General features: G+C 36.2%; 1 protein-coding gene across 1 annotated transcript; it reads right to left on the bottom strand.

The window, feature by feature from the left end:
• Positions 1-2,476: 2,476 nt before the first annotated feature.
• LOC124934854 (nuclear poly(A) polymerase 4-like) lies at positions 2,477-4,105 on the bottom strand. The gene has a single exon (XM_047475352.1). The coding sequence runs from the start codon at positions 3,881-3,883 to the stop codon at positions 2,477-2,479; it is 1,407 nt and encodes a 468-aa protein (XP_047331308.1). The 5' UTR covers positions 3,884-4,105.
• Positions 4,106-23,725: the final 19,620 nt, after the last annotated feature.

Here is a 23,725-nt window from a genome sequence, read left to right as displayed (position 1 = left end):
AAACGTGTGAAAACGTGAAAAATGTGTTTTAAAATGTGAAAAACGTATTAATAACGTGAAAAACGTGTGAAAAACGTGAAAAATATGTTTATCGTGTGAAAAACATGTTAAACGTGAAAAACGTGTTAATTGTACCAAAACGTGTTAAACGTGTCAAAAATGTGTAAAACGTGTTAGACATGCGAAAAACTTGTGAAAACGTGAAAAACATGTTAAACGTGTGAAAAACGTATTAAACATGTTTAAAACGTGCCAATAACGTGTTAAACTTGTTATAACGTGTAAAAAACATGTTAAACGTATTAAAAATGTCAAAAACATGTTAAGCATACCAAAAACGTGAAAAACATGTTAAACGTGTGAAAATGTGTTTTGAGTGTGAAAATGTGTTAAACATGTCAAAAACGTGTAAAAATGAGTTAAACGTGTTAAAATGTCAAAAACACGTTTTTGTCACGTTTAACACGTTTTTCATGTTTTGGCACGTTTAATAAGTTTTTCACATGTTTGGAACGTTAAACACGTTTTTAACATATTTTCACGTTTTTAACACGTTTAAAATGTTTTTAACACGTTTAAAATGTTTTTAACACATTAAACACGTTTAACACGTTGTTGACACATTTCACATGTTTTTTACGTTTTTAAAATGTTTGACACATTTTTAACACATTTAACACGTTTAACACATTTTCACGTTTTGACATGTTTAACAAGTTTTTCACTTATTTGGCACGTTTAACACATTTTTGATACGTTTAACACGTCTCTACATTTTTGACATGTTTAACACGTTTTAAACCTATCAAAGCATATGAAAAACATGTTAAACATATTAAAAATATCAAAAACGTGTTAAGTGCGCCAAAAAGTGAAAAACGTGTTAAAAACGTGAAGGATGTGTGAAAAACGTGAAAACGTGTTAAAACGTATGAAAAACATGTGAAAACGTGAAAAATATGTGAAAAACGTGTTAAACTTGCCAAAACGTGAAAACATTTAAATGTGTCAAAAATATGGAAAACATGTGGAAAACATGTTAGACATGCCAAAAATGTGTTTAACGTGCTAAAATGTGAAAAACATGTTAAACGTGTTAAATGTGAAAAACGTGTTAAACGTGTGAAAAAACGTGTTAAATGTGCCAAAACGTGAAAAAACGTGTTAAACATGTCAAAATGTGTAAAACGTGTTAGACATGCCAAAAATGTGTTAAACGTGTGAAAAACGTGAAAAACATGTTAAATGTGTGAAAAACGTATTAAACATGTTAAAAACGTGCCAAAAACGTGAAAAATGGATTAAACATATTAAAAACGTGCCAAAAACGTGAAAAACGTATTAAACTTGTTAAAGTGTGTGAAAACGTGTGAAAAACGTGTTAAACTTGTTAAAACGTGTGAAAAACGTGAAAAACGTGTGAAAACGTGTGAAAACGTGAAAACGTGTTATACTTGTTAAAACGTGAATAATGTGTGAAAACGTGAAAAACATGTTAAATATGTGAAAAACGTGTGAAAACGTGTGAAAACGTGAAAAATGTGTTTAAAAATGTGAAAAACGTATTAATAACGTGAAAAACGTGTGAAAACGTGAAAAATATGTTTATCGTGTGAAAAACATGTTAAACGTGAAAAACGTGTTAATTGTACCAAAACGTGTTAAACGTGTCAAAAATGTGTAAAACGTGTTAGACATGCCAAAAACTTGTGAAAACGTGAAAAACATGTTAGATGTGTGAAAAACGTATTAAACATGTTTAAAACGTGCCAATAACGTGTTAAACTTGTTATAACGTGTAAAAAACATGTTAAACGTATTAAAAATGTCAAAAACATGTTAAGCATACCAAAAACGTGAAAAACATGTTAAACGTGTGAAAATGTGTTAAACATGTCAAAAACGTGTAAAAATGAGTTAAACGTGTCAAAATGTCAAAAACATATTAAATGTGCCAAAAACGTGAAAACATATTTAAAAAGTTAATATTTTGAACTGATATTTTTTTTTTTTACAAACATAAGAATTAGAATTAAATTACAATTTTATCATTTTCTCAAACATAGGAATTGGAATTGAATTACAATTCTATAATTTTTTCAAACATAGGAATTGAATTGTAATTTAATGCCAATTCCCATGGAATTAGAATTAGAATTCCAATTTCAATGCCAATTCCAATTCCCCTCATCAAACACACCCTTATTGATTTCCACCATACTTAAGAATTATGCACTAACAAACTTATTCTATACATTTTGATCCATTATTATTTAATCTCTCAAATTAACACCTACATATTCTATTATCACATTTTAATATTAATAATATTGTTCTATAATCCTTGAAATTTATATATATATATATATTAATTAGGAGATAGAAATATATACAATAGGATAAGAAAGAAAATAATTAAAATATATATATATATTGATAATTCTCTAATGTCTCAAGTTTACACATATAAAACTAACTAAACCATCAATAACATAAAACTGCTTCTTTTTTCCTGGTGCATCAACCCCATACTTGAATTAGTTATACTAGACTCAAGGCGACTCGATATCCGCTTCTTTAGAGATTCCTGATGATCGATCTGGTCCACCTTTCTTTTCATACACAATCCTTCTTGTTGGGATTTGGGCCTAATCTTATTTGTTGTGAAAACATAAAGAGGAATCTGGTTTCGCCGAATATGAGAAACAGAGATATCCATCCCCGGCATCCACCACATGTACATACTGACCGCATGCTTGAACTCATCAACAGCTCCACGAATATCAAATTGCTGACCTTCTTGGACTATTTCCCCTTGCTTTCTTTGCAGACCCATAAAAAATGAAGAATGAGAACAACTCTTAGATGGATCCAGATACACGTTAGAATAAGGATGGCACTGCAGTTTTCCAAAGGTATCTCGTTCTATCTTCAGAGTCAGTTGTCTCAGCCGGGACTCAACCCAACCTCTCCAACCAAGTAAATCTCCATTATCAGCAGCAACTATGTCAACCTGTAGATAGTTTCTATAACTTTCAAAGAACAAATACGGCTCAAACAAATCTTTCCATTTTAATCCCTTGTTCATCTCAATTCCCTCGCATATCTTGTTGCCAAACTGGAACTGCTCCATCATGACCCTAAGGGTGCTCATTGAAACGTTGTAGCTAGAATTCATGCAAGGATAAGCCGGAGTTATGATTGGCATATGATGAGTTCTATCACGAGGATTCTTACGAGGGTCCCAAAAAGAAAAACCCAATTCCTCTTGTTCAATTTCACATAACATGACAGGATTTGGCCAATGCCACTGTGTATACATCCTGAAAAAACGTGAAACTAACATGTTGGGTGCAGCATTCGGAAAGAGCTGACAAACTCGGGCAACAAGGAGAGCCCAGTTCACCCCTCCAAGAAAACCGGTGACATTTGAATAAATACCACGACATTTAGCCCAAAACTTTAAACAGCGTAACGTTGTACGAAAATGCTCCACATTTGGAACAAGCTTAAGAATTTTATCTGCAACTCTACATCCATTAAGACTTCGAACAGTTGGCTCATCAACATTGTATAGGACTGACACATCACATATATTCAGATCTTCCGGGACAACCAAAAGAGATATACTAGCATAAAGAAGATCAATTGATATCCCATCAAACTTGAATTTCATAACTGGAACATGAGCATTAGGAATGGGCTGCAAATCGGTCACTTCTACCAACTCTTCCAACATTCCATGTAGTATAACGAAAAAATCTTCATCGCGATTGATATATGAAGGCCCTATACATAAAGTGTCCATATCAGCTCCAGGACCATGTACCCCAAGTCCATAAGAGCCAAAGGTAAATATTAAGGCATTTGCATCCTCCACCATTTGTTCTGTATAGCCTCTTAGAAGTGTCAGTTGTTTCACCCAAACTTTTGTTATCTCCTTGATACGATCAATGACCTCTTTTCTCTTAGAAGTTTCCGACTTGCCTTCGTAAAGTCCCGCATCTTCCAAGAACTTTTCTAATTCTGCAGTTCTACGTAAATCAGCCTTAGTTGGTTTAGCAGTAGATATTGCCTTCGTAACGTCATATTGCTTCTCTAGTACTGATGCGTCCATCTTTTCCAAAAACTAATTCACCCAAAATACCTTAATTAGAAAAGATGAATTGAACTCACAAACTTCAAACAACCAAATCAAATTAGAGATAATTAATTCAAATTTATTATATATATTATGATGATATCGTGACAACAATAATTTTTATCTATTTTATCTGTTACAGTATTCAAATGAGTAATTAGAGATAATGTAATTGAATGCAAACCTCATTTAGACAAACAAAAACATGATCACTTATGAAAAGAAGAAAGCAAAACAGAAAAAGGCTTACATGATGAAGGACAACTGAGATCTACTTGTTGGTCGATGGGCAGTTTGAATTCTTCAAATTTCAATTGCTGATGATATAGGAGTGTTCTACGAAGTTTTGAGAAATGAATACAATTGAAATAGATGGATTCTGTTTTTTTGAAATTACCCTAAAGTGTGTATTTGTAGTTTACTTTAGGAATTAAAATTGTTTCCTAATTGGTTGGTTGCATATTCCTAATTTTTTGGAAGATTTTGTTTTGGAAGATTTTGGAATAACTGCATAATTAGGAAATATCTAAAAGATTTTAGATTAACTGCATAATTAGAGAAATAATTTGGAATTAGTTAATAATTAGGAAATAAATAAAACAAGTTTTGAATTAATATTTTAAAACAAAAATAAGCCAGAAACCAATTGTTGGCATGTAGTATTACTTTTTATAAATAATATACATATGTAATAATGATATTTATAGGTCAAATTTTAGGATTTTTTAAATGAGAACATTAATTCTAAAATGATGAATATAATTGAACTTAACTAAAATAAGAATAATATTCAAACATTAAAACAGTTTTTGAAAATTAAATCAAAATTCAAAAAATTTTAAATACTAGTAAAAAAATAATAGCAACGATGTTTAGCGATAAAATTGAATTACCGTCGCTACTTCTGAAATAAAATTCTTGAGAGTACTAATTAATTAATAAAATAATAATTAATTATATATAAATAACAACGAGTTTATTTTCCGTTGTCAAATTTTTTGATATACAACATTTTAATACAAATCAAATTTTTTGATATACAAAATTTTAATAATAATTTTAAATTGCCTGCGATTAGATCAATAGTCTATTCTATGTAGTATTATGAACTTTAAAATTCGAAGCCCACCTTTCCTTGACCCCAGTTTGGAAATATTTTTGGGACAGTAACTAACGTATATTTTATTCATAAAAATTATGTTATTATTATATATCAATATATATCCTTAAATTTAAAATGTCATATATTTTATTTATAATAATTATTTTATTATATATATATATATATATATATATATATATATATATATATATATATATATATATATATTAGGGGTGAGCAAATGGGTAAATCCAACCCATATTCAATCCAAATTAAATTTACCTAACTCATAACCCAACCTATATTATTTACTAATATGGGTTGGGTAACCCAAATTATTATTTTTTTATTTTTCATTTAACATGTATTTGACTAATTTAACACATTTTAATCAATTTAACACGTTTTGACATTTTAACACGTTTCTACATTTTTCATATTTTTGACACGTTTAACACGTTTTGACACGTTTAACACATTTTTTACGTTTTGACACGTTTTTTACACGTTTAACATGTTTAACACGTTTAACACGTTCAACACATTTTTGACACGTTTAACACGTTTTTGGCACGTTTATCACATTTTTGACACGTTTAACACGTTTTTGGCATGTTTAACACATTTTTGACACGTTTAACACGTTTTTTATGTTTTTTTGGTATTTAACATGATTAACACATTTTGACATGTTTTCACGATGATGACACATTTAACATATTTTGACATGTTTTTCACGTTTTTAGCACGTTTAACACGTTTTGACAAGTTTAACATGTTTTTCACATTTTCCACATAACATTTTTAACACATTTTCACACGTTTCTCCCATTTTTGGCACGTTCAACAAATTTTGACATGTTTTTCACATTTTTAGCACGTTTAACACGTTTTGACACGTTTAACTTGTTTTTCACATTTTTTACAATCTTGACACGTTTAACACATTTTCACACGTTTTGGCACGTTTAACACGTTTTGACACGTTTAACACGTTTTCCATGTTTTTGGCACGTTTTGACACGTTTAACATATTTTACACATTTTTGACACGTTTAATACATTTTTTACACATTTAATGTGCCAAACATGAAAAACGTGTTAAACATGCCAAAAACGTGAAAACATGTTAAATGTGCCAAAAACGTGAAAACATATTAAACATGTCAAAAACGTGTTAAACGTGCCAAAAACATGTTAAAACTTGTCAAAACGTGTTAACATGCAAAAACCATTTTAAACATGTCAAAAATATGTTTGATGTGCAAACACGTGTTAAACGTGTTAAAATGTCAAAAACGTGTTAAACGTGCCAAAAACATATTAAACATGCAAAAAAAACGTGAGAAATGTACAAAAACGTGAAAAATGTGTTAAATGTACCAAAACATGTTAAATGTGCTATGTTAAAATGAGCCAAAAACGTGTTAATCGTGTTTAACATGTCAAAAACGTGTTAAACGTGCCAAAAATGGGTAAAACGTGTTAACATGTAAAAAACGTGTCAAATATGTCAAAACCGTATTAATAATGCCAAAAACGTGAAAAACATGTTAAACGTGTGAAAAACGTGTTAAACGTGTGAGAAACATGTTAAACGTGTGAAAAATGTATTAAACATATAAAAAACGTGTTAAACATGTTAAAATGTCAAAAATGTGTTAAACATGCCAAAAACGTGAAAACCGTGTTAACGTGCCAAAAACGTGAAAATTATGTTAAACTTATCAAAAACGTGTTAACATGTTAAATATGTCAAAAACGTGTTAAATGTGCCAAAACGTGACAAACGTGTTAAACTTGTCAAAAACGTGGTAAACGTATTAAACATGTTACAAACATGTTAAACGTGACAAAACCGTGAAAAATGTGTTATTAGTGTGAAAATGTGTTAAACATGTAAAAAACGTGTTAAACGTGAAACCTATTGACCTACTCATCAAATAGAAGAACCATTCCACATAAAGAAAGTCTAAAGAAATAGAAGATTAAACACTTTTTCTATTACGAGGAAAGAGAAGATTCGATTAATTAAGATACGCTTCCGCCGCATTCAGATTTTAATTTCTCACACATTAAATTATGATCTAATTAAGATAATTCTAACAATTTAATGTAAAACTCATAGCTAAAAATTGAAGTTTATACAAACTGAAACTTGATGACCATTTATGAAAAGAAGAAAACAGAACATGCTTACATGATGAAGGACACATCGTCGTCGTTTCCGACGTCTTCTCCGATAGGTTGTTTTTCTGATGCAAAAGATTGACAATTGAGATCTTTTTGTTGGTCGATGGGTAATTTAATTTCTTCAAATTTCAATTGTCAATGTAGGAGTGTTCTAAGATGTTTTGAGAAATTAATACAATTGAAATATGTGGATTATGTTTTTTTGGAAATTACCCTGAGGTGTGTATTTATAAGTGCTGCAGATTGCAGATTGATTTTATGTAGTTTTAGTTTAGGAATTAAATTTGTTTCCTAATTGGCTGGTTGCATACTCCTTATTTAGTTTTAGAAGATTTTGGAATGAGGGCATAATTAGGTAATAACTAAAACAATTTTGGGATGAGTTCATAATTTGGAAATAAACAAAATCTAGTTTTGAATTAATATTTAAAATAAAAATAAGTCATTGAAACCTATTGTTGGCATGTATTACTCTTTATATATAATATATTATAAGATATACCGTCTCTATAGAAACTGCATATCTATTATGGTTCAGAGATGATGAATTCACTATTTTGTTTTACGGGCATTATGTATAGGGTGAGCAAATGGGTAAACTCAACCCGTATTACTTAATTCTTATTCAACCCAAATTAAATTTGTCCAACTTATATTATTTACTAATATGAGTTGGGTAACTCAAATTAATTTTTTATTTTTTCATTTAACATATATTTGACTCATTTAATACATTTTTATCCGTTTAACACGTTTTTGACATGTTTAACACGTTTTTAACATGTTTAACACATTTTCACACGTTTAACACGTTTTTCACATTTGATACGTTTTGATACGCTTAACACGTTCTGACACGTTTTTAACATGTTTAACACGTTTTTGGCACGTTTAACACATTTTGACATGTTTAACACGTTTTTGACATGTTTTTCACATTTTGACACGTTTTTCACGTTTTAACACATTTAATACGTTTTTGACATGTTTAACATATTTTTCACACGTTTAACACATTTTACACGTTTTTAACATGTTTAACACGTTTTAATACATTTAATATATTTAACACGTTTTAGACACATTTAACACATTTTTGACACGTTGTTCTCATTTTTGACACGTTTAACACATTATTGATACATTTAACATATTTTTCACGTTTTTGGCACGTTTAACACGTGTAAATGTGTAAACATGTCAAAAACGTGTTAAATATGCGAAAAACATGAAAACATGTTAAACGTGTGAAAAACGTGTTAAACATGTTAAAAACGTGTTAAAGGTGCCAAAAACATGAAAAACGTGTTGTAAGTGTAAAAATATGTTAAACATATCAAAAACGTGTTAAACGTGCCAAAAACGTAAAAACCGTATTAAACGTGTGAAAAATGTGTTGAACATGTTAAATATGTCAAAAATATGTTCGACTGTAATAAAGATCAACATAGTAAAAATCAAGAGAATATATTAAAGTTGAAAGATGATTAATTGATATTGGATTAATAAGAGAGAAATTAATTAAATTTATATAATTTGGGTAACCTTAACCCAACCCAAATTAACTCAACTCATACTCAACCCAACCCAAATTAATATTTTGGGTTTGGGTTAGGAATTGGGTCAACCAATAATATGCTCACCTCTAATTATGTCCAACCGACTTTTCATTATTGACCATTACATACCATTTCATTGAACATTAAACACAATTGACAAGTTATATCGATTATCTCATACATTTCATAGTTTTGAACATTATACACTTGTCACTAATGACTAGGGGTGTACAAATGGGTAAACCTAACCCATATTAAATTTAGTCATTCCATTATCCAACCCATATTTATGAATAATATAGGTTGGGTAACCCCAAACTAAATTTTAGTTTGTAACATATTTATTACGTTTTTTACTCGTTTAATATTTAACACGTTTTTTCTCGGTGAACACATTTTTGATCTATTTTACCTAATTGAATACGTTTTCAACTTATTCAACATGTTTTTAACTCATTTAACTAATATTTGATTTATTTGACCTGTTTTGACTCATTTAATATTTTTTGTTTTAATAAGTATGTAACTCGTTTTAATCCATTTCACACGTTTTTGACACGTTTAACATGTTTTGACACATTTAACATGTCTTCGACATGTTTAGTACGTTTTTGGCATGTTTAACACGTTTTGATATGTTTAACACGTTTTAACACGTTCACCTTTTTCACACTTTTATTAGTTTTTAATATTTTTAACACGTTTTGGCACGTTTAACATTTTATGCCACATTAAACAAGTTTTCACATTTTAAACACGTTTTGACACGTTTAACACGTTTTTGACAACTTTAACACGTTTTTGGCACGTTTAACACATTTCAAGCACCTTTAACAATTATGACACGTTTAACATGTTTTTGGCATATTTAACACGTTTTGGCACGTTTGACACATTTTGGCACATTTAACAAATTTTGGTCCGTTTAATACACTTGTGACACATTTAACATTTTTGGTCCGTTTAATTTGTTTTTTACTCCGTCTAATATTTCTTTGACATTATTATACGTTTTTTGATCCGTTTAACATAATTTTGATTTTTTAAAAAAAATATTTTTATATTTTAATTACTAATTTATTTGAAGAAATAATAGGTGAGATTAATATTGATTATTTAAATAATATCTAAATTATTCATACTAAATAAAGTCTTGAATATGATAAACTCTGTTAATTTTTAAAAACAAATTAATTCATTAAAAAATTTAAAATAATAGTGATAGGTAGGGGTGTTCATCGGTTCGGTTTTTGGGTTCTTCGAATTTTCGGCTCGGATTCTTCGAAATTTTATTTTTTTTAAGCAAATTCGAAAACCGAACCGATTTGAATAAATTCGAATTCGGTTTATTCGAATTCGGTGAATTCGAATTCGGTTCTAATTCGATCGGATATTCGGTTTAGACCAAATAAAGAACATCCTATACTTATAAAAAAAATTTAAAGAGTTAACAAAATAAATAAGTTGTTAAAGAGATCTTATCTACTTAAATTATAAAAAAATATAAATCATGCAAACTTAGCTTAGTGATTAACGCCAATATATATTCGACAATTGAACGACGAAAGTAAAACAGTGTCGAGGACAACAATATATGGCGGTTAAGAGGTGTGGACAGCTAGAGAAAGGGGAAAATGAATGAGGAATTATGGATTTAATTTAGATATTTAGTAATAGGCCATGATAATTTAATATATAATATGTAATAAGTTATATAATAAAAATAAATAATAATAATGAATAATAAAAATGAATTCGGTTTTCGGTTTGGTTTTCGAGTTGAAACCTAAACTCGAAAACCAAACCGAAAACCGTATTTGAATTCGAATTGGTTTAAAATTCGATTCGAAAACCGAAAATATAATTCGAATTCGGTTTATTCGAATTCGGTGAATTCGAATTCGGTCGGATATTCGGTTCAGACCAAATATTGAACACCCCTAGTGATAGGTTAGTTCTATATGACTAGACTATAATAAATATATTATTAAAGAGTTTTAAATCAATTAATTTATGTAAGAACAAATTAACGAAGTAAAAATGAAGAGAATTGATTAGAATTGGAAGATGATTACTTTATATTGAATTGATAAAAGAAATTAAATTAAATTTATTTGATATGGGTAATTTGAGTAACCCTAACTCAATCCAAATTAACTTACCCAAATTAATATTTTGGTTTGAGTTATGGTTGGAATTTGGGTCAACACAAGATATGCTCACCCCTAATTGTTGGTTTTTATATTATTTAAAATTTACACGTCAATTTTTTTTTCAATAATATAATTTTTTTAATTTATCAACTTAAATACACAATTATTATTATTATTTTTCCTTTTAAAATGATATATATATATATATATATATTGTTAGATAAAATTAGACCGGTTAATAGAACTTAACACAAATAAACCTTCCATGCAGGAACAAAGAACCGGACCAGTCAAAGTAACCAACCGGTTTGAGAAAACCAACCGATCAGATCAAAGAACCGGTTAAGAAGCTCAACCGGTCAAACTATCAAACCGACCAGAAACATGACCGCTCAAAGAAGGCCGGAAACACCAGACAGTCGGTCATTTAGAAGCCAAAGCAATAACCGGAAGTCATCCGGTTAAGTCAAATGATCGACCAGCATAAGAAGATACTTCGGGTATCTGTTAAAAATGATACCAAAGGAACAGACTGAACATTTCCATACTCATACAAGTCTGAGAACAGTCTGCAGGCTGCAGAAGACCGTCCTACAGGATCTTTCCACTTCTTGATAAATCAGAAAGGAAATCTTCCAAGTACAGACAACTGTCTAACCGACAGTTACCACATTGAGTAAAAGACAGACCTAGCCGGTTTGTCCTACATACTGGAAGAATAGACTGCCAAGTCTGAAAAGTTGACTGCCAAGTCTGAACAGTTGACCGCCAGGTTTGAATCACTGAACCTCTGCTCAGCTAATCAAATTCAAGGAAATAAAATATGACCGTTGGCATATTTCATCCATAAAAGGAGCAGCTGAAGAGGAGTAAATGTGGGACACAGTGAACAATTAATTTACAAGTGATAAGATTGTGTTCTCTCTCTAGAAAATGCCTAAGTGCTAAAGTTGAAGTGTGTATTTACAATTTCAGTGTGAATTGTACGGGTGTTATCGAGCAGGAAATAAGTCTCGATCGGATTGTGTTTGTATTCCTTAGTGAATATCCTTCTCGCGGTTTCGAGAGGAAGGGGTGACGTAGGAGTTTTATCTCCGAACATCCATAAAAACCTGTCTGGTTATTTACTTTCTGATGGTTCTACATTCTAACCGACCTGTACTAACCTACCTACACCGCTTTAACCGACTCTACACCACCTAAACCGAATCACCAAGTTACAAAACCGACCCAGCAACCTCCAAACCTGTGTTATCCAAAACCGGTTCTGCCTATCTTTTGAGTGTGCTGCTTTAACCTGAAACAAACCTCTTCCGCGCTTGAACCTGGTTCAAGGGTTTGTGACAATTTGTGTAGTATTGAAACCCCAGTGTTAATCTCTAACCGGATTAATCACCACCCTTTGAGTGAGACGCGTTAACCGGCCCAACCCCGGTCCTCCAGCCGCGACCTAGATCCTAACAATTGGTATCAGAGCAGTTAGTTTCAATACTCAAGCAAGCATGTCTTTCGATAGGCCCCCAATGCTAGAAGGTGATGACTTTGCCAACTGGAAGGCACGCATGCACCTACACTTAATCACCATGGATGACGAGATGCAGTTCATTCTGGCCGAAGGACCGATAATCATTGATAAGGACAAGAAGGACTGGACAGCTGAAGATAGGAGAAGAAATAACCTGGATAATCATGCTAGAAACCGGATCTCCAACAGTGTGGACAGAAACACGTACTGCAAGATCAGAGACTGCAAAACCGCAAAGGAAACATGGGACACGGTTATTCAGATTTATGAGGGAAATGAAAGAACCAAGGAAAACAAGGTAATGGTGGCTACTCAGAAGTTTTAAAGCATCAAGATGAAACCGGGAGAAACAATGAGAGAATATAGTGACCGGTTCACAGGTGTGTTAGACGAGCTAGCAACTCTTGGCAAGAAGTATGACAACAAGGAGGTCATCATGAAAGCATTAAGATCTCTTCCAAGTGCGTGGGACATAAAGACAATGGTGATTAGGGAATCAAACTGTCTAAGTAAGATGAAACTACATGATGTATTCGAAGACCTTAAAGCATATGAGTTTGAAATGAGATCCAAGATTGAAGAAGAAGTTTCAGCCTCAACCTCAACCAGAGCATTGATCACATCCACAGAACCGGTTGTACCTGCACCGATCAGAACCGCTGAACAGTTCACCGAAGATGCCATGGCAATGCTCGCACAGAAATTTGGGAGGTTCATGAAAAGGAGCCAACCGACAAACAACTACAGCTATGGTGATAAATCCAATGTAAGATTCTATAACTGTAACTATTTGGGACATTTCAAGTGGGAATGCAGAAAACTGAGGAGGGATGACCGGAAACCGAACAATCAAAATAACCGAAATAACTATCAACAAACCGGTGAAGGAAGTGAGGTTCAGAAAGCACTGATAGCCGATGATGGAGGAAGTCTTTGGGCTCACAGTGACAGTGATGATGAACTCACATGCCTCATGGCAAATGAGGAACAGGTATTTGACTCTCCTTGTGAAGAATTTACTAAAGATGAGTTATATAATGCATTAAATGATATGGTAGCTGAGTATAAGAACCTACTAGCCCTATTACCTAAGCAACTCAATTTTAGAGCCGATCTTACAGTACCCACTCTGATAGAACCAGAAATACCCGTTCTAACCGAACCAGAGATCATAGAACCTGATGAAACCCCCACCTTAGAAACCGAATTAGCACCTGAACCACCACTCAAGACCGAACAGTCTAATGAACCAGCTCGAGAACTGACCGAAGAGGAAAATGCCCGACTCCAGTATAAAATGGCCGCATATAAAAGATCTAGTGACATGGTAAAGAAGATGTGTAGTTATAAGAGACATCCTTTTTGCATGTTTGGCCTAGGATACAAAAATGATAGATCCAAAAACCAAAAACCTGTAGACAAAGTAAGGTTCACAAAGAACGACCTTCCTCTTATAAGTTTCATTAGAAGTTCCTTAACCGCTGAAGAAGAATTGACCGCCTATTATACGGCAGAAAAACTAACCTATGTAGGTCCAACTGATTCTGAGAAGTGGCTTGACCCTGAGAAAAGAAAAGCCAACCTTCTCAAAAATAGGAGAGCCAATCCTCAACCGCATAGGACAAACCAAAAATCACCCTCATTTAAGGCCTTCGTAGAAAAACCGAAATACCCAAAATCGAGTGCCAAAAAGACGGTTAAGACCTTAGCAAAGAAAGTTGTCCGGTTCGTCAAGGTCTGGATGCCCAAGGGACTAATCGCATGTGGACCCAAGTAAATGTGGGTACCAAACAGTTGTAAATATGTATATTTTGCAGGATTTAAAGAAACGGCTAGGAAACTCTGAATGGTACTTGGATAGTGGTTGCTCCAGGCATATGACCGGGAACAACAACCTGCTAACCTACATCAGAATAGAAACCGGTGCACTAATTACTTTCGGTGACAACTCAAAAGGTAGAACTGTGGGCAAGGGTAAGATTTTCCATGGTAACCTAACAATTGATAATGTACTCTTAGTTGAAAACCTACGTTTTAATTTGCTAAGTATTAGTCAAATGTGTGATGCTGGATACACGGTAAAATTTCTTAAACATGCATGCTTAGTTAAGAATTCTCAAGGTACCATACTACTAACCGGAAATAGGCTAGGAAATATCTACAAGGTAGACTGGAAAACTAAGGTAGAATATCATGTATGCATGATAGCTAAGACCGATCAAACCTGACTGTGGCATAAGAGACTAAACCATCTGAACATGAAAACCTTAAACTATATTCGCGGTAAAAAGTTAGTTGACGGAATTCCTAACATAGTATTTAATAAGGACAAGGTTTGTTCAGCATGTCAAATGGGTAAACAAACTAGGTCAACCTTTAAGAGTAAAGGACACATTCAATCTAACCGATGCTTAGATCTTCTTCACATGGATTTATTTGGACCAATTTAGGTCATTAGCCTAGGAGGTATGCTATACACCATGGTAGTTATTGATGATTATTCTAGGTATACATGGGTAATGTTTCTACCATCCAAACGTGACACCGCATCAAATTTGATCACACTGCTTAAACGTTTGCAAAATGAAAAATCAACTCGCATTAATAGCATTAGAAGTGATAGAGGTACCGAATTCACCAATAGTACCTTAACCGCATTTCTTGATGAATCCGGTATTAGACACGAGTTGTCTAGTGCTAGGACTCCTCAACAAAATGGCCTGGCCGAGAGAAGAAACCGAACTCTCAAGGAAGCCGCACGGTCCATGATAGCCGATTCGGGCATTGCTCAAAAATTCTGGGCTGAGGCTATCAATACTGCATGTTACACACAAAACCGGTTTTTGATTAACAAATTTCACAACAAAACACCTTATGAGGTTTATTTTAATAGGGTTCCCAACCTTAAGTACCTTAAGATTTTCGGGTGTAAATGCTATATTCATATAAATGGTAAAACCTATCTTTTTGCTTTTGATACAAAAACCGATACTGGGATCATGTTAGGTTACTCAGCAGTGAGTAAAGCATATAGAGTGTATAACAATAGAACTTTAACCATGGAGGAATCACTTCATGTTGTTTTCGATGAATCGGTTGAAAGTAATACTGCATCATGCTTTAATCTACACAACAGATTGGAAAACAACAATATCCATTCTGATGGTGAAGATGAAATTCCGGTTTTCAGGCGGTTTGCCCATGACCAAATGGGTAATGATGAAACCCAGCCGGATCAAGCTGTCCCACGACAGAAAGCTGACACTTCGGTTCAATCCGAGGAAATCGGTCGGTTTGACAATCCTATTCAGCCTACCGATATGTTTAGCCTTGATCAAGTAAACGGTAATTTGGTAGACATCCATGAACCGAATTTCAAAAGGAACACTAAACATCCTCCTGAGCAGATTATAGGTGACCCTTCAGAACCTGTTCGAACTAGGCATCAAATTCTGGAGGAATACTTTAATTCCGCCTTTATATCCCAGATTGAGCCGAAAAGAGTAGATGAAGCATTGTTAGATCCGGATTGGATCTTGGGAATGCAAGAAGAGCTAAACCAGTTTGAGAGTAATAAAGTCTGGTACCTAGTCCCTAGGCCGAAAGATCAACCGGTCATAGGAACAAGATGGGTATTTAAAAATAAACTCAATGAAGACGGTTTGGTCACGAGGAACAAAGCCAGATTAGTGGCACAAGGTTACAAACAGGAAGAAGGCATTGATTTTGAAGAATCATTTGCCCTGTAGCTAGGATTTGAAGCTATTAGAATTTTTCTAGCCTTTGCTGCTTTCAAAAACTTTAAGGTTTTCCAAATGGATGTAAAAAGTGCATTTTTGAATGGTGACCTACGTGAAGAGGTGTATGTTGAACAACCACCCGGTTTCAAGAATGCCGAACTACCCAACCATGTATACCGGTTAAACAAAGCTTTATATGGTCTAAAGCAAGCACCTAGAGCCTGGTATGACACACTAACCGCATTTTTGTTAAAACACGATTTCACCATCGGTTCGGTGGATAAAACGTTATTTAAGTTTGAGAAGAAGGAACATATCCTACTTGTTCAAATCTATGTAGATGATATCATCTTCGGTTCAACCGATCTTAAGTTATGTGATAAATTTTCAACCATGATGACTAACAAGTTTGAAATGAGTATGATGGGGGAATTAAGCTTCTTCCTAGGTCTTCAAGTTAAGCAACTCGAAGAAGGAACTTTCATAAGCCAACCCAAGTACACTAAGGAGCTTCTAAAGAAATTTGGGATGGACACATGCTCCTCAGCGCCTACTCCAATGAGCTCATCGCTCAAATTGGACAAAGATGATGAGGGTCAATCAGTAGACCTGACCGCTTACCGGGGCATCATCGGTTCTCTTCTATACCTGACAACAAGTAGACCGGATATTCTATTTGCAGTCGGTGTGTGTGGAAGATTCCAAGCCAATACAAAACAATCACACTACACAGCCGCAAAGTGAATATTGAAATACCTAAAAGGAACACCTGACGTCGGCATGTGGTATCCAAAGGATTCATCATTTAACCTAACAAGTTATTCAGATGCAGACTATGCAGGCTGCAAGATTGATAGAAAAAGCACCAGCGGAACATGCCAATTCCTAGGTGATCGACTTGTTTCTTGGCATAGCAAGAAACAAACATCAATTGTCACATCAACCGCAGAAGCTGAATACCTGGCGGCCGGAAGCTGCTGTTCACAACTTCTTTGGATCGAACAACAACTGAAGGATTTCAGTGACATAGCCGAAGAGTCTCCGGTCTTCTGTGATAACACAAGTGCCATAGCAATCACCTACAATCCGGTTCTACACTCTAGAACCAAGCACACCACTTCATTCGGAAACATGTCATGATGAAGCATATCCGGTTGGAATACGTACCAACAGATCAACAAGTAGCTGATATCTTCACCAAGCCTCTACAGGAAGCTAAGTTCTCTCAATTCAGACTTACACTCGGTTTAACCGACATTAGTCATATCATCCTTAAGGATGCTTAAAAGGGAAATCGGTTCTGACAGACAAAACCGGTAGTTCCTCCTAAATTGTCGAATTTCAAATCTTCCAAGGTATCTATGGAAGAACCACCTGGTCTATCAGTCAAGAGTAAACCGACCGGTTACTTAGTGCATGCACCAAATAACCGCATCGGGACGAACAACTGATAACTGACCGGTTCGGAAATAGTTTATCTCAGATTATTTGAACTTCAAACAAAAGTGGAATAATTACTTGTGTTTAAACTTATCTGTCCTGAAACATTGCCTTTTCAAAGTAAAATGGTCGCACCTAAAAAGACGTGAAGATTTGATATCTTTCATTGTCCAGGTCTATGACCAACACCCTAGGCTGTAGACATGCCTATTTCATGCAAAACTTTTTATCCTATGGTTAATAGACATTATCACCTGTGATACCTGGATAATAAGATCCTCTCTCCACTAGTATATAAGTTGAACAAACCTTAAACAAAACAATCACAAGCTATAACTCTTCCTCTCACTAAGACAAAATATCTCAGTTTCCAAACATCCTTCAAGTGGATTTCAACTCTGCTCAAAGCACTGAGCATTATGAGGTCTTCAAGATGATCAAGTCACTTGAAGATACTGGTCTCCAACACTTTCTAGATGACAAAAATGTCATCTATTCTGAGTCTGACCTGGAGTTCTTTTACAACGCCAGGGTTTTTCGTGGAACTCCTCACTTTGACACTCACATACAGTCAAAGGTAGGAGGAATCGTATTTGACTTTACCGAAAATGACTTTGCCAGATGCTTTAACCTACCAAAGCAGGGGCTTACCGACCTCAACATACCGGCTGAACTAAAAGCCGAGATCTCCTTAGCCTTTGCCCGGTCAAGCCATCCAGTGGATGACCACGGTGCTAAGTCACTATTGAAAGCTGAATATCAGCTTCTCAATGACGTAATCGGTCGAGGCATCCTGGGAAGGGATGTGACCAACACATACTGCACTGCTGCCTTCAACATGATGGCTGCTATAACTACTAGCACACCAGTCAATTGGTCGAGGGTAGTGTTCGACGTTCTAATCTGGATGATTGGCGTTCAAACAGTCGGCCTCGTTCCTCAAATAAGCTGTCTGCTTCTGGAGCTTGGAGTTCCAACATGCCCGAGGGAAGGGCTGAACCAAGCCCAAGTACTTACCAAGGAAGTTACCGACTCTTTCTATGAGCGGTTCGAGAAGGCTTGGAAGAGGAGGAACCGTCACATCCACTCCAACGGTCACACCAACTCAAGCGGATATTAGGTCACTCCCTCCTACACCCGGTCATTTTGCTGCACGCACCGGTTGTATCTCTGTTCAACTCTCTTATGATCATTTCGGTTTCATCTATGTTCTCTTCGGTTTAATCTAGGTTATCTTCGGTTTCAATCGGTTACTTTTCAGTGTGTTGTTGCATTAGTCATTAATGAAAAGTAACATTTAATTAATGAGGTAACCTCCAACCACATGAGTAATTACTACCCAACTAACTTGGTTACTTTTCAACTAAATATCTACCTCGAGCTCCGCAATCGGTCAAAAGTAACCTCTTTCCAACACACTTTGGAAACATAAATATTTCCTTCTCCAATAAGACAAAACTGACATTCAATGTTGATATTTTCCCTCCAAAACCGGATCTATATAAAGAGACCTTTCCTAATCACATTAACACATCTCAAATCATAAATCTCTTAAACTCCTTCTCTCTCTAATAGCAAAGTTTGAATCATGCCGAGCCGAACTCTATGAAACTTCTTGAGCATCAACTTCGATTCATGTATGGAACATTGGGATATAGAGACAAAGGAGGTCATGTTTGAATCTCTCATTGACACCGGTCTTCGAACCTTTCTAGAAGAATCCGGTCCCATACTTCTTGAGGATGTCAAGACTTTCTTCAGAAGTGCTTGCATCAGAGGAAACTATATCGTTTCCACGGTAAGAGACCATACCTTTTGGCTGGATGAAGCCGAATTTGCCTAGATGTTCAACCTGCCCCACAGAAGGGTTTTCCGACTTCCCAACCCGGGTGGGAATTGCAACAACCAATCACTCAATATTCTTCTCTAGAACCGATGTACCGGTGGAAAATCATGGGTTAAAAACCCGCCTTGCTCACCACATCCAACTCCTTCATGAGATTGTGAACCGCTCTATCATCTGTCAATCTCCAAATCAGCATTACTCCAAGAAAATATTTGACATGATGACATACATTGTTAGCAACACGGCCATCAATTGGTCATCGGTCATTTTTCAGAACCTGAAAACCATGGTGCTAACCAAGAAAGGTCTCGGTTATGCTCCTCACATCAGTCGGATCATTCTCAAGTACCGCCCAGAATTTGGACCGGGCACACCGACATCTCCTTCAAACATCCTTGACATAGATGGAGTGGAAGAGAAACTTTCAAGAGTTGTTATCACATAAGTTATATCTTTATCTCTTATGTATTTCTATTTCCAAACCGATCCATATATCGGTTTCTATCTTGTATCTTCATTCAATGAAACTCTATTTCAGTCTAAATAACCGGGTCAAAATAACAATCAGAATATCCATCTAAGTAACCGGTTAATATCATTAAGTAACCTCGTTTTCATTGAAATATCCGGTCAATATCAAAGAAACCGCGTCGTCGCAGTTTTACACGGTCTCAAGAAGAACCGCTTAATCAAAAGTTGTAAATATTCAGAACACTCATAACCGGTTAAATCGATAGACAAACCTGTGTTCGTAGAACTTTCCGGTCAAGATAAAACACCGCATCATCGCGGTTAACAAATTACTCTATAAAATGTTTTCAAAAGGGATTGCCTCATCAAAACCGAAATCGAAATTTTTGAGGGAAATTTCGCGCCCAGAAATTCCCGCTCATAAATCCCGCCCTTGGCTTCCCGCCTCTAATTTGGCGCCCTTTTCTTCCCGCCCATTGATTGCCGCCTTTTGATTACCGGCTTAGCTTCCCGCCCATTGATTGCCGCCTTTTGGCTTGGAGGGAAAATTCCCGCCAAAAGTTGACGGGACGGTTTGCGACGGTTGGGCTTCCAGACCGCGCTTATAAAAAGGGTCCTTGGCCATTTCATTTTACTCTTATGCGAAACAGCTTTCTCTCTCTAAGCTATCAAACTTTTCTCTTCAGCAGTTATTCTCTTGTTCTCTCAAACTCTCTCAATCATCAACAATGGGTCGTGTGCTTCGGCTTTGTTCAAACATATCATTCAGGTGGATTTTGAGGAGATCCGACAAAACGGTTCGGTTCCGGCAAAGGAAGTTCTTACCCGGATTTCCGAAGCCGGACTCGAGTACTTTCTAGGCGGTCCTTTTGTTCTCTACAGGGAAGCGGTTGAAGAATTCTTTAAAACCGCATTTCTTTCTGGCGACAAAATAACCGCAACTGTTGGCGGCAAGCAATTCGACATAACCGGAGAGTCGGTTGCGGAAATCCTACGTCTTCCAACAGATGGCCGCAACGCTTCGATGGAACTAGACCAAACAACATTCGAGGCGGCTTGCCAGATTCTCTCGGCAACCGGAGCTCCTGTAAAGGTATCCGGTAAGAAGTCATCACTGCGACCGGAATATATACCGCTCTGTGACATCTTCACTAAGTCGGTTCAAGCGAGAGGTGGAAATTTTGACAACCTCACCAAGGCCAAGATCGAGATGCTTATCGGCTTATTGAACGGTATAAACGTTAACTGGGCGAAGGAGATCTTTCAAAACCTAAAAGACATGGTGAAACCGGATTCCGCCCGGTCATGGGGCTATGCCATCCCGCTTGGGAAGATCATGCTCCACAACAACATCAACACCGGTCCTGGTGTTCTTCTCTCATCAAGCAAAATAATTAGATCCCGCCAATTCTTGGAGAAGAAGCAGCCGGGCCCCGGTTCTTCAAGAGGCCGAACAAAGAAAGCAGCAGCTAAGAAACCGGCTCCGGTAAAGGACGGACCAGGCAAGAAGGATAAAGAACCGATAGTATTCACGGAACCGCCCTCGGAAACACGAGATGAGGAAGATTCGGCTTCCACGTCTGACCGAACCGCATCGCAGAAATCCGATGAAAATCCTTCCGATAAAGAAGAAGGACCAATTGAAGAGGAACAATCGGCTACAAGTCTTGACAATGCCGGTGCGGCCGCAAGCCTTGAAAACACCGATGCCGGTGCAGACGGCCGTGGGGAGGAAGAGGTTACCGTTGACAACGACCAGAAGATGGCCGAGAAAATTGTACGCAAAGTCTTGGAAGAAATTCATCTGCGGGCTCAAAAGGCAGCACAAGCATACCGTGAGTGGTTCCTGATCCGGTGCAATAAAATTTTCAAACATGTGCTACCGGACCTACCCACCGGTCAAAGATTTGAAAGAATTTTGGAGATAGAGGAAGACGTTATCAGACTCACAAACGCCGAGAATCCTAACGAAGCCATAGACCGACACGCAATAGTAGAACCGCGTGCTCGGCTACAAAAGCTAACCGCACATATACGAAAGCTTACGGAAAGGTATGTTGCGGGAACACCGAAGGCTAAATTACAACTCCTGGTGTTGGAAATACTTGCGGTCGAGAAGGGAGAATTCATTGACGAGATAGAGCGGCTAGAAGCGATGCGCAGACAGCGAGATACAGCGCACTCTCCGCGTCTTGAGACCGGTGACGGTCAGAATCTAGGTAATACATCTCCTCTAACGGATCAAGCTGTTAATGTAACCGACGAAAGGACAGAGACTCCTTTCACCGGGCCACTTGAAACCGATCAACCGGGGGATTCAGAACCGGCCATCACAGAAGAAAGAGTCAAGTCTCTTATTCAAGAGTTTGCCAACTCAAAGGTTCGACCATGAAAGAGGAAAATCAAGAAAGCCGCGGTTCAAACAATTAAATTGGCCGAAACAACGAGGGATAATCTTGTGAAGGCAGAGGCCCGGATCACGGAGATCGAAGTTAACTACCGTGACGACACGGTTCTGTACAACGCTCATCTTAAGCGAACCGTGGACTTGGAAGAAAAGACCTCCAAGATGGTGGATGACATGGATCGGTTTCAAGAGAAAACCGAATAACAGCTCACAAAGGTCGATGAGGACCTAGGGCGGTCAAGCGCCGAAGTCGGTTCGACACTTGACAGGGTCATAGATCTTGAAAAGAAGAATGCGAGTCTTGAGGAGCGCAACGACAAGCTTGAAGCCAACATTAAGGCGGTCACCGAACAAGTGACTGAGTTGATAAATGCCAAACTGGCTGCCGATACAGCGGTTGAGGAGGCAAACGCTCGAGCGGCTAAGGATATTCAGGATGCGCTGGACGAAGAAACGCGGAAAGCAAAGGAGGCACCGCGATTGTCTGAAGAGGAAATAGCCGTGCGCGCACAAAATATAGCGGCTAAAAATCCGGCACTTGCGAAGTCCATGGCAGCTCAAGCAGCCAAAGATGCAGAGCAGTTAAACACAGAAAAACAAAGGCTCGAAGGATATGCCAAGTCTCACAAGAAGACCAAGGCGGCCTCTTCCTCTTCGGTTCCGGCAAAACGGAAAAGGAAAACACCATCAAGGAAGGTTCAAGTAACCGGGATGCTGGAGAGGATCACCGAAACGATTATTGAAACTCAATCGAACCCAGCTATGCACACCGAGGATGAAAACGAAGGGAATCTCGAGCCGCGATCTACAAGACAGCGAGTTCTCAATACGGCTCCAATCAGCACGGTCGGTCAACCGCAAGCTGGAGGTTCATCTTCAAGAACGGCTCCACCGGATGAGGAACAACCAACCGATGACATGATGAAAGACTTCCTGCCATCCGAATCAGAATAGGGGCTCTCTTTTCTTAATATATGTTTATTTCGGTGTCTACATATATAATATTTTCCCCTTTTACGGTTACTTCTATATATATAAAATTATTTTTGAAACCGGCCTATACTTGCATTCTTACATGGTTTTGATAATTTTAAATAAAATAATCAAAAAGGGAGAAATTGATAAGATAAAAGATAATAATTTTCCAA

Source organism: Impatiens glandulifera, chromosome 4 (assembly GCF_907164915.1).
Source record: "Impatiens glandulifera chromosome 4, dImpGla2.1, whole genome shotgun sequence".
NCBI classification, from domain to species: domain Eukaryota; kingdom Viridiplantae; phylum Streptophyta; class Magnoliopsida; order Ericales; family Balsaminaceae; genus Impatiens; species Impatiens glandulifera.
Note: the sequence above shows the minus strand (reverse complement) of the source record. Positions and strands in the feature narration are given on the sequence as shown.

Bases quoted from the DNA above. Each gene is read 5' to 3' on its own strand.
- LOC124934854 (XM_047475352.1), bottom strand. From the start codon at position 3,883: ATGGTGGAGGATGCAAATGCCTTAATATTTACCTTTGGCTCTTATGGA.